Genomic DNA, 17,062 nt, shown 5'->3' with positions numbered 1-17,062 from the left:
GATCAATGTTGTTTCCCAGCATTATGGCTAAAAGGTGAATTCTCCTGTTTCAGTGCGGCTAGCCAACAAAGAAGAAGCACTTACAGCTTAAGAGACAAAAATTTATAAGTGTATATTCTTTTCTTGGTCTCTAACATAAAACTCATTGCTGCAGCCAGAGGCAACAAAAAGTGACCCCCCCCAAATAGTTTTTTAAGAGAAAGATGGTGCTACAAATGCTCTAAAAACTGTAACTGAAAACACTTATTTTTAAATTCAGCTTTAAAGGGTGTACTTAGTTTTTTACAGGACAACAAATGCAGGCAGAAGTAATGGTAAGTTTTTTCAGTACCCTTACTGCTTTGTCCAATCAACCCTCCATCAGAAACATTACCTAACCTTTATTTATTTATTCTATATTTAGTCTTAATTTTAGCTGTTGTCCAGCAAGCCATAGTAACTATGAAGCTGTTAGCTGCTAAGCTAAGCTAATGTTAATCATCATTGGTCTCTCAGTAATAAAGGGAATGAGCTACTTCCCACTTCTACTGTATTTTGAATAAAACTAAATTTAAAGTCATGTTCAGGTTAAATTAATTCTTCAACGGTCATTCTTACAAAAACATACACATATCCCAAATACACACTCTCTCGAGCTGCATTATCCCAGGATGATAACAAAGGAATGACATACTGAACAATGTTGCTGTGCAGCTCATTCAACTGCAATGCACAGGGTGTTGTTTGCCAGACACAAAGTGTGTATGTATGTGCGTGCACACTCTAACTGATACTTTATGGCATGTGATGAATGTGCCTCTTTCTTAAATCCACCGACCCGACATCTCATTGCTATGCCTAACCAGCATTTCAGATGAGCTGAGAGAATGGACTCCTGTGAATGTTCGAGTGAATGTGAATGCATGTGTGCAGAGGAGATAGTAAACATTCATCAGACAGTCGAGACAACGCTTCCCTTGGTAAAAGCTGGACATTACGCAGGCACTCCAGATAAACTCTCCCAAAAGGCTCAATCATTAATCTGAATCTAAACAGAGAGGAAACTCTGCACCTGAAGACAAAAAGTGGAAACAAAAGCTTAGTTTATCAGTATAATTGACTGGCAGACCTCTGCAGGAACAACCTTAAAACAAAACTGTTTTTTTATATTTCTGAAAGACAAATTGATTTTGTAGGTTGTTCTCTGTCACAAAACTTTGACTATATGAAGTAGGTAAACATTTTATATTACTGTGAGGCAGACAGGTCAGAGAGAAAGTCTAGTGCTCAAAGTATAGTATGATCAAAGCAGAGATGGGTTCCTCAGGGAAAAGTTTTTCCTGTTAGAAATCAACAATGTGAAAAAAAATCTACTTTATAACACCCAGGCACATGAGGGGCCAAAAGCCAATAAGTCCTTGATGTACTTCAGAGCAAGGTCCTTAAAATGGTTTAAATGTAGCCTATTTATGGTAGCCAGTCAACCTTTGAATAATTTCCAGTATAGAATCCCAATGGAATGCTCTGAGAAAGTATCGCCAAACCATCACTTGAACTCAAGGACTGACTGATTTAGAAGTTGGTGGTTAAAGGTCAAAGTTTGGACAGACATGGATTGCAACTTGACTGGTTAGTGGAGTGAATATGTTGAAAGTGTAAAGTTAGGAATCAGCTAAAACCTACCTGAAATGGAAAACATAGCAAGCTATAGAAGAATTATAATTATTAATTATAGTAGAATTAAGAAATGTATCTACTTTGAGCACTCAAAGCGTGTTATACAACATGCCTCATTCACCCATTCACACAAGCACTTCTTTCTGCGCTTAAATGCTTTTTATCTAATATTCACACTCCAATCGATGAATCTGAGAGCAACTTTGGGTTCAGTATCTTGTCCAACGATACTTGGGCATGAAGACTGGAACAGTTAGGGATTGGACCACCAAACTTCTAATTAGTAGAGGACCTACATTATTCTACCTCCTGAGCTACAGTGATTCCAAATCCATGTTATACAGCAAACTCAGGACCAGGGGTATTTGCAGGATTTTTTAAATGGGATGCCAGGGACCAAGAACACAGCAGGGGACCTCACAAGAAATCAGATAATCAGAAATCAGATTCCTGGAGGTTCCTAGCTCTCACTGGGTGAAATCAGATGCAATCAGATGCAGGTGCTGCACCAAAAGCCTCATAGTGATTCCTTTGATTGCTACCAGATTGCCACGATCGCCAGTAGTTTCTCCCTGACCAGTCTGTAGACCTGTGTGACTGGGGTTTTAGCAATTATTTTCCCAGAAACTCCCATCAGCCTCCAGCAAAAACTTACAACCGATCAGGGAATACTAATTCTTTCCTTACAACTGGTGGTTGCCAGATGGTTGCAGACTGGTCTCTAGACCTGCGTGACTTGGGCCTTATTCACTTGATCCTGTATTGTCACCATGTCATACGTCCAAAATGGTGGACAAGTTAACGTCACAGTGTTAGTTAGATAAGATAAGATAAGATAAGATAAGATAGTGTTTATTTGTCACATGCACAGTTATAAACAGTACAATGCACAGTGAAATGTATTTTGTACCTGCAACCATATATACACGCACATATAAATAAGAAGAATAAAAAGAAAAATAGGTAATTCACACTATACACTATACTCTATATACTATACACTATACACACTTTTACATGGAATTATAGATTATAATATTTACATTGTGCAATAATAGTCCAGTTAGGGCTCAGAGTTGAGCAGACGGATGGCTTGAGGGTAAAAACTCTTCTTCAACCTTTCAGTCTTAGTCCTCAGGCAGCGGTAACGCCGGCCTGATGGGAGCAGGGAGAAGAGAGAGTGTCCGGGGTGGCTGGGCTGTTTTAGGATCTTCATGGCCCTCAGCCTGCACTAGTTTTCATGTGTAGTAATTTGTATGAAAGACGCTGATCTGTCTGCACCACCAACGACTTGTTAAGGGGCCACTCGTCTGCCATTTGGGGAATGCACATTTTTCCCTAGCGACTAGAGGCTGCCATGGGGTCACTGACTAATCTCTAGGCCTGTGTAACTGAAGCTGTGATGAAATTATACACTTACATTTACTTAAGTACCTAAAGTTAACATACTCATTATGTAGAATGGTACTTTACATGTACTGTACATAATATTACTGGATTATTATAGCTGTTGATGATTTAAATTTCCTATATAAGGCTGGGCAACTTGATCCATAATAATGCAATTTATTGGCAAAATAATAACTAGCCAAAGCTTTAAAATAAACAGTATGGAGTACAAAGTACAATATTTATATTCTGCCATAGTAGAATTGAACAGCAACGTAGCATAACATAGAGATACTTACAAGTACACATACAAAAGACCTATAATTTAGTACTCGAGTAAATGTGCACAGTATTATTCCTGCTGGTTCTGTCCATGCTTCCATCCAGTGGTGTTGAGCATTAACAATACTCTAATCCAATCACACTAGAAGCACCTGCTCACCCACAGTATGTCAGGCATGCATTAGGCTGGCCATGTCAGTACAGCTGAAGTAAAAATTAATCAAACTTTTGAGTGTGTGTGTGTGTGTGTGTGTGTGTGTGTGTGTGTATATATATATATATATAAATTATTATGGATAGATGATTAACGTACGACCTTCCTGAGTTGCACTTGGTGGTGTGAGAGATGGACGTGTTGGTTAATTAGTAGTTTGGTCCACACTGGAATATCTTCAGAGATAAGCAGCAAATGCACTCATGCCTCATTATAAATAAACTGTAAAAACTTTAGTGCTCCCCTGAAGTTATATCTAGCACTATCTTGTATAAAGCCAAATATCCACAACATACACTGATATTTATACCACTTCAGGTTTAGTGACAATCATCAGAAAGTAAGTCATATGCATTTTTCTTGTGAGCTTGATGTGTTTTCTTTGGTGTGTCTCCATGAACACGGTTTACCTTTGTAACCAAACAACTATTCCCTTGTTTCTGCCCTTTTTTATGCTCTCTTCAGAAAACCCCAGATGTTTTGACATATTGAATTGACTTAAAAATTTCCTCCAGAGGAAAAAAAACCCTTACAACTGAATTGAAATAAATGCAAAACTGACTTCGGGAGATGAAAAGTGAATTAAATATAATGTCCAAAGACAGATACACAGAGAGAGGACAGAGAGAAACACTCTCCTTTCACCCACACTGCCTGAACACTGCCATGAGGTGGCCGTTCCTCCTTTCACAGCCTCCTGATTATTCTAAGCTGCTATGCTTTATTTAAGCCCAAATCCTGCTTCTTTTCAACAGATCCTTTAAGCTGAAATTTCCGAGACATTATAATGAGTGTCCAGAAGGGCTGTAGAAATGAAGTTTTTGCCGACTAATAGGCAGCTATTTTCTGCCTCTCGCCACAGTTATGAATAATACATCGACCTCAAATAAATAGCGTCCCTGTTGGTGTCACCTCTTATTGAGGAAGTGTGGTCTATGGACCAGAGAGGGAGTCCAGAGCGACCAGCAAGACAAGGAGGAAAACGACAAAGCAGTATCAATTGGACACACACACACACACACACGCACACACTTTCTTTCAGTCTACTGGCTGATTTATTGATTTTGATGAAGGCAACTAGACCAGTCTGACCTAGCTGGCTCCTATTTCTATCGGTGTCATTTCAGCAGGCAATTACAGACGGATCGTTGAATCTTTCTCTCTCTGACACACACACACACACACACACACACACACACACACACACACACACACACACACACACACACACACACACACACACACACAAAACAATGATAGATGACACATTACACAGGCCTGGTTATTTTAGACATCTTCACATTTAAGTTCTTGCTGCCATTTTCCAGTATAGATTGTTAATTTAAAAGTTAAACCACATCTAGATGAATGTCTGACATCTCTACTTCTGGAGACGTGAAGCATGAAAAAAAAAAACCTCTGTCTCTCTCCATATTGTTTCTGGTGATTTAACACTTTTGGTTAATTTCTAACCTTGCAGACTGTACTTGGCATGAAGAAGGGAAGATATATATATTTTTTTAAAACAAAGAAAAGATCAAATGGCATGTTTTAAATCTGAGGTTAGGAGTTGGGAAAGAATTTCTCTCTTCAAGCTACCAACCAAATTGAAGAAAAAAAAAAAATCATCTCAGAAGCCAGTGTATTCCTAGTGCCAGTCCCAAGGGAGTTAAATGGGGAGGGCTGTGTCAGGGAGGCCTGTATCAGGAAGGGCATCCGGTGTGAAATCAAACAAGTGTCTCATTCTTTATGTGTCATAAAGAATGAGCCCCTGCAGTTGCCTTTCAGCACAGTGACCCCTCTGAAGGCCATTTAAAGGTTTGGATTTTTTTTTTCCTCTTGGCTCAGGATGATGTAAAAGAGAACCAATATCCTTAATGTGGTCAACTCCTGCACATAGATTTGGCCATGAGAAAAGTAGCCTTGCCCATCCGCTCTTCAAATTTTTGTTTGTGTGGGGCAGCCAATCAGAAGAAAGCTGACATGCTTCCTTCAAGCCCACCCAATCCGATCCAATCAAACTTTATTTATAAAGCAATTTAAATCACCCACAGGGGCTTACGTGCTGTACAGTAGGACAATAAAATTCATAGAACACAACTCAATAAATACATAAAATACCTAAAAGACACATATTACATATAACATACACAAAGCATTTAAATACACAGCTCACAGAATTAATATTTTGGTGTTAAAAGCCAAAGAAAAGAGTTTTTAAAAGTGATTTAAAATGAGTCAGTGATGAGGCCTGTCTAACCTGCAGGGGTAGATTGTTCCACAGGTTTGGTGCTGCTACAGTGAAAGCCTAGTTTTAGGCACCATCAGGAGCAGCTGATCTGCTGACCCAAGAGACCGGATGGGAGTACACGACTGTAGCAGCTCAGAGAGGTAAGGGGGGGCAAGTCCATTTAGGGATTTAAAGGGAAATAAAATAATTGTAAAAAGGATCCTAAAATGAATAGGCAGCCAGTGCAGTGAGGCTAGAACAGGTGAAATGTGCTAAGGTTTGCGAGCACCAGTTAAGACATCCAGTGGGATTCTGCACCAACTGCAGCCAAGCCATAGAGGACCTGCTATGCTGCATAGAAAGTGCATTACAGTAATCCAGCCGAGTTGTAACAAAGGTATGGATTACTGTTTCAAAGTCTCACCTCTGGAGATCTGGAGATTTTGGCCAGCTGTCTCAAGTCAAAAAAGCCTGACTTAACTACAGCCTTGACCTGGCTAAGGTCAAGCTTAAGGTCTGAATCTTCTTTGACTCCTAAATTTGTGATAATTGGCTTAAGATACTGCGCCAGAGAACCCAGATCTACCAAGGGAGTCACAGAATTCCAACCAAAAACCCTCACCCTTCACCTTAAAGGGAGAGGAGCTAAAATGGCATGTTTCAGATGGACGGTGAACTAAGTGGACGCACCAAGGTGCAGTTTATGACAATTAAGGATTATTTTGAACTGTGACTCATGCAATGCTGCTCTAATAGAGTCCAAGAATAAAAATATGGAGTTGAAAATGATCATAATCGGTTCCCTTGAATTTGTCAGATACACAAAAGTTGTCCAATAGCTGTGACTTGATTTTGTATTGTAGAAAATGAGCTACCAACAAGCAAAATTCTGAAAGACAGAGCAGCAGACTAGCTCACGGCATGTCTTTGGACTGTGGGAGAAAGTCAGAGTACCAAGCTTAGAAGATTTATCTAAAGTTTATTAGGAAAAGAAAAAAAATTTTAGTTTCCAAATTCAGTTTTTGACGTTTTCTGATGTGTTTTGTTGTTGTTGCTTTTTTTTTCACTAGCTGTACAAAAACCTTTCTTGTCAAAGGGATATTGATCCCATTCAGGCTAGCTCATTAAATAAAAACTGAAACAATGTATCAGACACAGTGCTCAGAGGCTATCTTCAAAATTCAAATCAAGCTGGTCAGAATTTGTCTGGCTCCAGCAAACACAGTCAATACTCTTTCACTCATGGCTCTTGTTGCCAGCAGTTTTTAATCTTCTTATAAACCAATTTAGGAGCTACAACTAAACCAGACCTCCCTCTGAACCACGAGGCAGCACAGTTTGTCAGAATGGTGCAAAGCAGTAATGTCACATGAGATCACACTTAAATGTTATTGGAAGAGACTACAGATTTCACTATATCTTCATTCTGCCCGAGCTACAGCAACTATTGATTTTTTGTGTTGAGAGGCATCATTGCCCAGCCTATTCAGGCATGAAAACGGGGGCTCTTAGAGGAGAATAAACAGTGATAATCCACATTTAAGCAGCTTAATGTGAGGTGCTATACTCCTGGTGATTAATGTGTCTAGAAGGGCTCATCTCTGCATATTGGGTCTCATTCATCAAACCATAAAATAACACACTTATAGGGGAAGGTTTTTACGCATTTGTCTGAAAAGCAATTTAAATGGGTGTAGCCAAAAGAGCAGCATTTAAGCCCCTGGGCTGTATCTCTGAAAAGCAATTTTTGTTTTAGTGAAAACATTTTGTCCTTGGCATTTTAAAATCTCCCAATCTTTTGGTGACCACAGAGGTTGAGCTGTGGCCTTCAGAGGTTTGTTTTATTTATAGTTTGTTCAGGCGTCTGACACTTTCAGACATGAAGTTTCCATCTACTGTTCTCTGCACTTACAAGAGAGCAAATTACAATGCTCGTATTTTTACTATTTACCTAATATTAACAGCAATCAAGAATTTATAATTGCATCTTCAAGCCACATTGATTTTAATTATGTAACATGTCTACTTGTCATTGGTTTATTGCTCAAATCTTTTAACACTTCCTACGAGTGAAACATTTTAGTTGTCAGTCAGTTGTAGGAAAACGACAGCGTGACCTGCAAAGATTAAATAATACAAGAAAATATTTAACACATATAATACAAATCCACTAATTGAACTAAGCTAATTTGGAATGTCTGGGGCAAAAAGGTGTGTTATGTTTATGTTGCATTAATGCTGCTTATTTATCATGTACTGTACCATAAAGTGTGAAAGAAAACATTCAGATCCAGCATTACTTACTAGAAACAACTAATAAAAAGCAGAATATAATTTGCTAAAACTTTAAACCTACACCTGAGACTGCATCACTGATGCACTACAGTACTGTGTTAAAAGTCTTGAACCACTGCTTATTTCTTTATTTTTTGCTATGAATATAGGAAATAGGTGCAGCGTCTTAAAGAGGTGCAAACATACATGGAAAGCAAAAAAAAAAATAAAAAAAGAGTGTGTACAATTCAAACTTGAAAGTTAATATTTGATATGACCACCTTTATTCTTCAACACAGTCTGAACTCTCTTAGGCAGCTTTCTTGTAATTTCTTTAAGCAGTCTTCAGGAACAGTTCTCCAGGCTTCTTGAAGGACATTTAAAGCTCTTCTTTGGATGTTGGCTACCTTTTGTTCCATTCTAGGTCAAGATGATCCCACACTGCTTCAATAATGTTGAGTTCTGGGCTCTGGCGAGGACAGTCCATGATTGATAAGTGTTCCATTGAGTATTTTTCTATCCAGGTATGCTTTTCAGTACAGTTTGGGATCATTGTCATGCTGAAAAATGAAGCCATTGTCAGATGCTCAATCAGATGCTTTCCAGATGGTATTGTATAGTGGATCAAAATCCACCTGTACTTTCCTACGTTCATAATTCCATCAATTTTGACAAGATCCCCAACACCACTGGCTGAAATGTAGCCCCAAACCATGACAGAGCCTCCACTGTCCTTACAGATGTTGTGCCTCTCTCCTCTCTTGCATACATACTGACAATTTGAGCCAATGATGTCAAATTTGGATTCATTACTCCATAAGACCTGTTGCCACTGATTTTCAGTCCAGTACTTGTGTAATTTGTAATTTCCTCCATGTTTCGCTTCCTTAATAATGGCTTCTTGACAGCCACCCTCCCACTGAGACCATTTCTGATGAGGCTTCAGTGAACAGTACATGGATCAGCTGAAGAGTCAGATGCATCTCTCAGGTCCTGTGTCAGGTCTTTGCTGGATTTTTTCATGTTTCTTAAGGACTTGACTTTCAGATACTGTTCATCTGCTGTAGATCTTTTTTAGACCTGCCACTACACCTTGCTGGTGCAAAAACACTATTTTATGCCTATAAAACTGTGTTATCTTTGGCATTTTTCATAGATTTAACTAAAGAAATGGGAAGAAATTATGTGTTTTGTGACACAGTGCTCGCAACAAAATGCTCGTAACACAGTGCCATCAAGATACAATAGGTTTTTTGTATAAGTGTGTAGATTTAACACTGGTTCATCATTGAGTTAGGGACCTTTGTCATGCTTGAATGATTCATAGGTTGGTATTAAGTGGCTTACAAAAACATTCCTCTGAAAATGGCCAGGCACAAGGACTGGAGTGAAAATGAAAAACTTTGACAGACCTTCAGAAAGCCTGGAGAACTGTTGCTCAAGGCCACTTTAAACAAATTACAAGAAAGTGTGGCTCTGTGGAAGCAAACTATAAAGAAATGAGAGGTAACTTAAGACTTTTGAACAGTACTGTATATACAGTGATATCTGTGGTTACAGTTCCCTAGAACACAGTTTTCACTGATATGAAATGATCAGTACAGCAAAACAAAAAATGTTCTTTTATCTCTAAATGTTGCCACTAAAAGATCAGCTTCATTTGGTCTTTGCCAAGTAGACAAAAACAATATTGTGGTGTTGCAGGTACATTTTGCCATCTTCAACTTCGGCAAACAGCAACTAATTGCCCCAAGCTGCATCACTCAGGCTAGTGAAGTAATATAAAAAGGTCTTTTGTAATACACTTAAACACTTCTAAGGCAGTAAATTTCCTTTTGCCTGCTGTTTCTTATGACGAGCTGTGGAACTTGTCAGCTGTAGGCAGCTCCCAAGTGTGAATGTGCACAGTGTAAGAAACAGCTAAAAATAAAGGTCAAGTCCTCATTTAAACACCTCCGATTAAAGGTTAAAGTATCTTTAGCATCTAAGTCTTGAAAAACTGGACAGAGTGACGGTGGATGATGTGGACGACAGCAGTGAACAGCAGACTCACAATAAAATGTTCTTATTTCTCACTGCTCCACTTACACAGCCTCATGTTTCAGAGCAGTATATTGTACTGTAGGTAACATTAATTATAAAGCCATGCCACTGATGACTTCTGCAGTGCTACGTTATCATAATTCTTTCAAAACGAGATGAAAAATTCAGAAAGAAATGTCTGAACTGAGTAGCTGTGAAACAAAAGCAGCACGATCGATCCAAATATAAAGCTGGAGAACGACTTCAGACAGTGATGCAGTACCTCTGTGGGTTGGGCTCGTTGTGTTTGTCTCTCTCGTGCTTAATCATTCTGTAGCGGCCGATGCGAACGTCTGGCCTAGACACCTTCATCCCATTCAGAGTGATCCTGCAACACATACAGATAGAATTTCTATTAAAGAAAGAAAGGAAACCAAGAGAGCCAAAGAGGAGCCGAAAGAGGAAACATGCTGATTATTGAGAAAATATTGTAACAAACAAGGAGAGCGAGAACACATTAATAAAGAAATACGGTAAAGTGGCAACTTTTTATTTCATCTGTCAGCTATTTTATTAAATCAACGCCAAAGAGAATCAATTTATGGAAATCACAACTTCCCATAGCCGAAGCCTGAGATGATGGAACTTAAGAAGTAAAAAGAAATAATTTAGTCTACAAAAGGTCAGAAAAAAACTCTTAAAAACACCTGTTTCAAATATCTAAAGCCTGTGATTATGTATGTTAGTATGTTAAATAGTAAAAAAATAATAACAATAAAAAAGTTTGTGAGCTGGAAATCCACAAATTAAATAAGTTGTGCTTGAAAAAAAAATGTATAAAAAGAATCTTTTGCTCATTATTATTTAATTATTTTCAGTCCTAAATCTAATACGACCAACCTGCATTTATAATAATATAAAGATGCCGAAAGCAGACTTTTTTTTCATATATTAGAAGTGAGAACGAGCAAATGCTTTCAGGGTTTTGCTTAAAAATGAATGAATTTTATCTTCTTCCCACTGACTTAATCTCATGTGTGTTTGTTGTCAAACAGCTGAAGCTTCTCATTACTGCAGCTTTAGCTGCCGTGGTTTTTGGCTATCCATCTGTCACACCAAACGCTCAATCTTACTGAAAGAAAAGCTCTTATTTCCAATGAAAAGCCCCGATGATCTGTCACCTAGCTGTGTGAGTTACTGCACAATGCACTTTTCAGATTTTCTGCAAGGTTTTGCAACCAACGAATTAACTTTTGACCCCAAAATACACGGACTTTCATGCAGCACATATTATGGAAAAAACTGTGAAAAAGTTAATTTTGTTTCTCAGAAGTTATACACGCTACTCTCTGATCCTACTGAGATTTGGATAAACATCACAGAGACTAACAACAAAAGAAGGGAGAATGAGAATATGACAATAGAAATTTAATGTTGAGATTGTTTATAATCTGCTGTAGTCTTCATTAGGTACCCATGGGTCCCTTCCCAGCCAGGAAGGCTAAAATGAATGACTACAGCAACTGTAGCAATCAATATTTGTGCTAAAATATCACTATAAGACATATTAAATCCATAAATATCTCATAACACCTCACTACTCTTGCAGGGGAGAATTTGTGTTGGTATACCTGATATACAGTTGAGTCAAAATATGCTGTTTTGATTTCTACTGTTCTACACAAGAAATCCTAGTGCCATCCCTTAAAGATTCATAATTCACCTAGACACAACATCACAAAAAAACCCCAAAACAAAACAAAACAAAACAAAACAAAACAAAACAAAAAACAAAAAACAAAGCAAAAAACAACAGTGCAATGATATTTTTATACCACGAACATAAATGATCCAACCAATCTCCACTCTGGGGACATCAGCTGGGAAAAAGGCCAGCTTCTGGAGTGTGTTTCCCTGTAAAGTGTGGGATCAGAACTTTTAGAAACAGTGGTAACATTGTATTACCGCTAAGATTCAATACAGGGGCAAATCGGCACAGAGATTTATATCTAATGCAACAGCAAATGGAGTGGAGACAACACAAACAACATATCTGCTCCACATAAAGCCCAGTTTAAAACCGGATGCTTCCAGAGACATTGATATTCATACCCGCAACAGCATAAAAGATACTGAATGAGCAATTCTTATTTATCGTAATGCTCTGATTCATGCAGTTTCTCTTTGTCTTAAAAAGCATCCATGCCTGATATTGCTCCTCAGCAACTGCCCCGTATTCTACACTTTCAATGCGGAACGCTCCCTTTTTTCTTTTTCCCTTTCTTTCGACATCCTCATTTACCATATTCATACCGTTCTCTTTTCGAACCTGCTCATTACGCTCACCTCCAATTTTGTTCTCTCCTTCTTTTACCTTAGCCTGAGTTTTCAGAAGCTGATATCAGATGTTTGCACAGGTTGCTGAAGGTTAAAGTCAGTGCTTTGTGAATTGCTTTTGTGTCAATATCTAATTGGCATGGTGAAAAAGCCTCTGCAGCCACATTTTATAATAAAAATATTTCTGGTAAAGGAATGGTGAATTTATTAACACCAAAGAAACATGACTGGAAAATTGCCTACATCATCATGTACAGAGCTATTTAGTAAAGCTAAATAGCTCTGTACATGATGATATATTTAGCTTAACTTTAACTCGGACAGTTCAAAGAAGAAAAGGAAACAAAAAATGGTTGGCAGAACCTTTAGAGCATGTCATACTATTAAGGTTTTGCAGATATGTGACCGCTAATCATATTGTTGACTTGTCTGTCATTTTGTGTGACCATCATGGTGGTACTTTAGGATCAAGTGAATAAAACCCCAATCACACAGGCCTAAAGACCATTTTGCAACAGCTGGACACCTCTGGGAACCACTCCTCCAGGAGTTTTCCTAATGGCAGCGACTAAAGCATTCAGACACGTCTACAGACCAGTCAGTGACCCCCTGGAAACCACCTGTTGTTAGGGAAAACGTGTATTCCTCAACCAGTTTTTAAACACCTCCTAGAAGTTGCTTTGGCTCTTAGCATATTGCTGTAGTTGTAGTTTCAGTGGAAATGATGGACTTGTCTACAAACACTGACCAGTTACTCTGAGCTGCAGTGAAACGGTGAACTGGAAATGGAGACCGTAAAAGTTGAGCCTCTTGAAATGTGTTGGCTTTGCTTTGATGGCAAATGTTTCTGTTTCCGCCAACAAAAAGATCATAATTAAAACCTTTATAGAGTGAGGCAAACTGCTCTGTAGTAATAGCTGCAGCCTAGTAACATTTACTAACATTTACCGCCTCCAAAAAAAAAAAAAAAAATCACAAATCTTTTATTTTGGTGTGAGAAACATTTTTGATGCTAGGCTAAGCTAACTGCCTCCTAGGTTTATGCTTGTTTCACTCTCCTCATGTAGCCCTCAGCAGGAAATACAAATTAAAAAGCGACATTTCTCAAATGTGCCTCTTCGAATAAGTCTGTATTCCAAATGCAATATATTTTTGAGGACTGGATAGAGTCAGAGTAGTCTCCTTGTACTCCAGCACTGATGTTCAACTCAGTTTTACTGGTTTATCAGTCTAACTCAACTAACTCTAACTCTCTGCCTCTTTCCATATCCACTCCTTCTCTTCCTGACTATCCCTAAAGGTATTTTCACACATTAACTTTGGAAAATGTTGGAAGAATCAGGTCAGGGAATTGCTTAACCTCACATGCAGCACACAGCAGAACCAGAGTATTGCTTCTGGAAATACTCTGGTTTAGTGAAAGTGCTGCCTAGGAATGCAGGAGGCAGAACACAGGATGACCATTCAATAGCTGTGAATACCCCAGACTATTACCAGTGCTATTCTAACATTGGGAGCGAGGTTAAAGATCATTAATGTCCACTCTGTTTGCATAGTACATTTGCTTTCTCATTTGCACCTCCATTGGATAATGTGTATAAAACTACAGGGCTGAAGTGAATGTGTAAAAATGGCTTTAACTTATTCATACTCTTCCTCCTTGTTTTCTTTTCACCTTGCCATTCCCCTCTGTGCATTTTTCTCTTCACAGTTTGCTTATTTTCACTTTGCTTCTCCTCCCCTCCCCTCCCTCTCCCATCTCCCCCTCTTGTCTCTACCTTCTGTGTTCATCTCCTTCCCCTTCACTTTCCCCTTTCCTCCTCACCTCTCATCTTCTTTAAAAAATGTAAATAACCCAGAATGCAACGCCATGCCATCAAAAGCACATCAGCCAGTAAGAGAAACCCAAACTCCATCAAAACAGCCCCATAAATAAATTCATTGAAAAACTAAATAAGAATTTTTTTTTTATTTCTCTCTCAAATCTCAGGGACTTTGCTGATTTAGCAGCCATGCACAGATGACTGCTTTGTCAGTGCGTGTGCACATGTGAGCATGTACTGTATGCATTTGCATAATTTTGAGATTTATTATGGTGCAAATAATTTGTGGGTTTGAAAGTGTGCAAAGCAGTCCTTCTCTGAGCTTAGTTTTATATTATTCACAGTTCTGCATCTTTAAAATAACCTTTATTTTTTGTGGCTGTTACCCTGCAGAGAGTGTAGCAAAGGCTCGCCTGGGGTGAATCCCTTCTTCTTCATCTGATTCAGTACAAATCTCAGCATCTTATTTTTAAAGTCAGAGATTCACGTCATGAAAGACATTTTAGAGTAAATCAGCGATTTGTTTCACCATTGGCCATGAAGACAGCTTCATAGATGGCTGTTTTTGGACTGGTGATGGGACTTGTAGGAAGAATCTTGCAGATCTCTTCCTTGGGTGAAAATATAAATAACAGAGCATAAAAAAATCTGTTATAGGTAAAGATCTGCTAAAGAAAAAGGCCAAAATAACAGCTCTATTTACTTAGAAAGCTCTACAGTTCTCGGGGCTAAATTATTAAATGCTTTATTATTCTGATTGACGCTGCATTTTACTGTTGTACTTGAAGTGGAGCTATGTTTAAATATTTGATACCATACAGAATATATTTGTTTTAATTTTTTTGAGTAGCTCCTAACATATGACTTGGACCCCTCCAGAGAGTCAAATAATAAATTCAGGGGTAATGAGATGATAAATAAAAGTGGAAATAAATCATATTTTGCTATGTAAATTTGGAAAATTATTTTGTACTATTTTCTAGTCTTTACTGGTTCATGAAATATTGGACAGTTTTACTTCCTGAGCCTTAACCTTTCATGAAAATGAATTTGAGAAATTTAGAAGGGATTTTAGATAAATGCAGTGACAATATGTCTCTGATACCAAGTGGAATAAATGTGACCTAGTAAAAAAAAATCACTGGAATAATTGTAAAAATGAACAAAAATGGCAAGCCACATATAGATTATTTAACGTTAAAAAAAAAAAAAGAGTAATTAAAAAAAAAGAAAAACACAAAATGAACCCAACAAGTTAAATAACTAAGTTTCAGTGCCCTATACATTTTAGCAGAAAAAAATGAACATTGGGTGAAAAGGCAACATTTATCCAAATAAGAGTACCAAGCTTTAACATAAAATCCTTATACTAGAACCATTACAGTCACCTTACTAGGAGACATACTGTTATAATAACATTTTAACTAAGTGGCATGGTGATTCAGTGATTAGCATTATCACTTTACTACGAGAAGTTTCTGTGCTAGAGTTGGTTGGATGGATGGATGGATGGATGGATGGATGGATGGATGGATGGATGGATGGATGGAACAATTTAACTATGGACTGTGGTTGACTCTGCTGTGTGTTAAAATCTAGATTCCTCACCAACCAGTCCTCACATATCATCATCAATCACTGTGTTGCACAGTTATAGGAAAGATTTATTTTAAAAGCTTAGTTTTAAGTCACATTTACTCTGTTAAAATATGGTCAAAAATCAAAATATACATAAAAATGATAACAAAATTTCCTTTTACTGCTGCAAAGTAATTTAGTTAACATCACAAAATGTGAAACACTGAATCAGTACCCAATATAAATCCAGTTGCATTAAAAGTAAGCTACTGCAAAATGTAGATAAATTACTAGATTGCTTATCTTAAGTTCTGTCATGGTTCTGGGTCTTGGGCCCAGGAGTTTGGACTTTTAGACTCTTGTTGTTATATTTGGTTCTTGGTTTGATTAGTGTTTGGGGATTTATTTCTGTTTATTCACTAGTGTTCCTTGATCTGTGTTTAGGCTAATTTCAGTTTTCAGTTATTAATTTCCCCCATTCTATCCTCCTGTGCCAAGTTCTCCTGTGTTCAGTGTTCCAGTTATTCATTTCCTGTTTTATTTTGGTAATTATTTATCTCCTGTCATGTTTAATTTTACTTCCTCTCTTGTCATTATCTTGATTAGTTTGTGTATTGTTTTCTACAGCTCTCTCTACTCTGCCCTGATTACCCTTCTGTGTATATATATAGCCCCAGTTTCCCTTTGCCCTTTATCAGAGCATCTGTTTGCCATTCCTGTGTGTTTCTTGCAATTAGGTCCTCGTCTAGCATACCCTGTGACCAATTCACTATTTCCCAACATGCATTGTGAAAAGAAACACCAGAAGGTGGTACCTGATGTGTTGTGGTTTCCCTCAACACTGCAGAAAGTTTTAGCACCTACTGTTTTGCTTCAGTCTCATAGTTCTTACATTAGCAACTGCATACTTGCTGCTCAGGAACAATCAGCTGGGCAACACAGTGGAGCAATCAGTAGCTAAAGAGCTAGACATGTTATTAAGGCTCTGGTGGAAACCAAACCCAAGCAAGAAGAAGAGGACATTTTGGACTTCCTTTCAAAGGTGGCCACAAACACAACTCAATATAAGTGAAAAAGTTTCAAATGTTCCTTATCTGCTGGATGGTTCAATAAACTGTTAACACATAAAAAGTAATGGATGCAGGTGAGGAACATCAGATCCATCACTTATTTAAAGGAGAGTTTAAAATGAGAGTTTTATGAATTGTCATGATTTTTGAGCAGGATTAACTGGAATACTGGGGTGCTATTTTTTGA

At 38.0% G+C, this 17,062-nt stretch overlaps 1 protein-coding gene across 1 annotated transcript in view; it reads right to left on the bottom strand.

Moving 5' to 3' along the window:
* The window catches only part of b4galt2 (UDP-Gal:betaGlcNAc beta 1,4- galactosyltransferase, polypeptide 2), a 203,640-nt gene that overhangs the window by 3,244 nt on the left and 183,334 nt on the right, over positions 1–17,062 (bottom strand). The window contains exon 6 of the mRNA XM_030752923.1: positions 10,351–10,455. Within this exon, the coding sequence (XP_030608783.1) occupies positions 10,351–10,455 (105 nt within the window). The remainder of the gene's footprint in view (positions 1–10,350; positions 10,456–17,062) is intronic.

Source organism: Archocentrus centrarchus, chromosome 17, assembly GCF_007364275.1.
Source record: "Archocentrus centrarchus isolate MPI-CPG fArcCen1 chromosome 17, fArcCen1, whole genome shotgun sequence".
Taxonomy (NCBI): Eukaryota; Metazoa; Chordata; class Actinopteri; order Cichliformes; family Cichlidae; genus Archocentrus; species Archocentrus centrarchus.
This window is presented reverse-complemented; position numbering and strand designations above follow the sequence as displayed.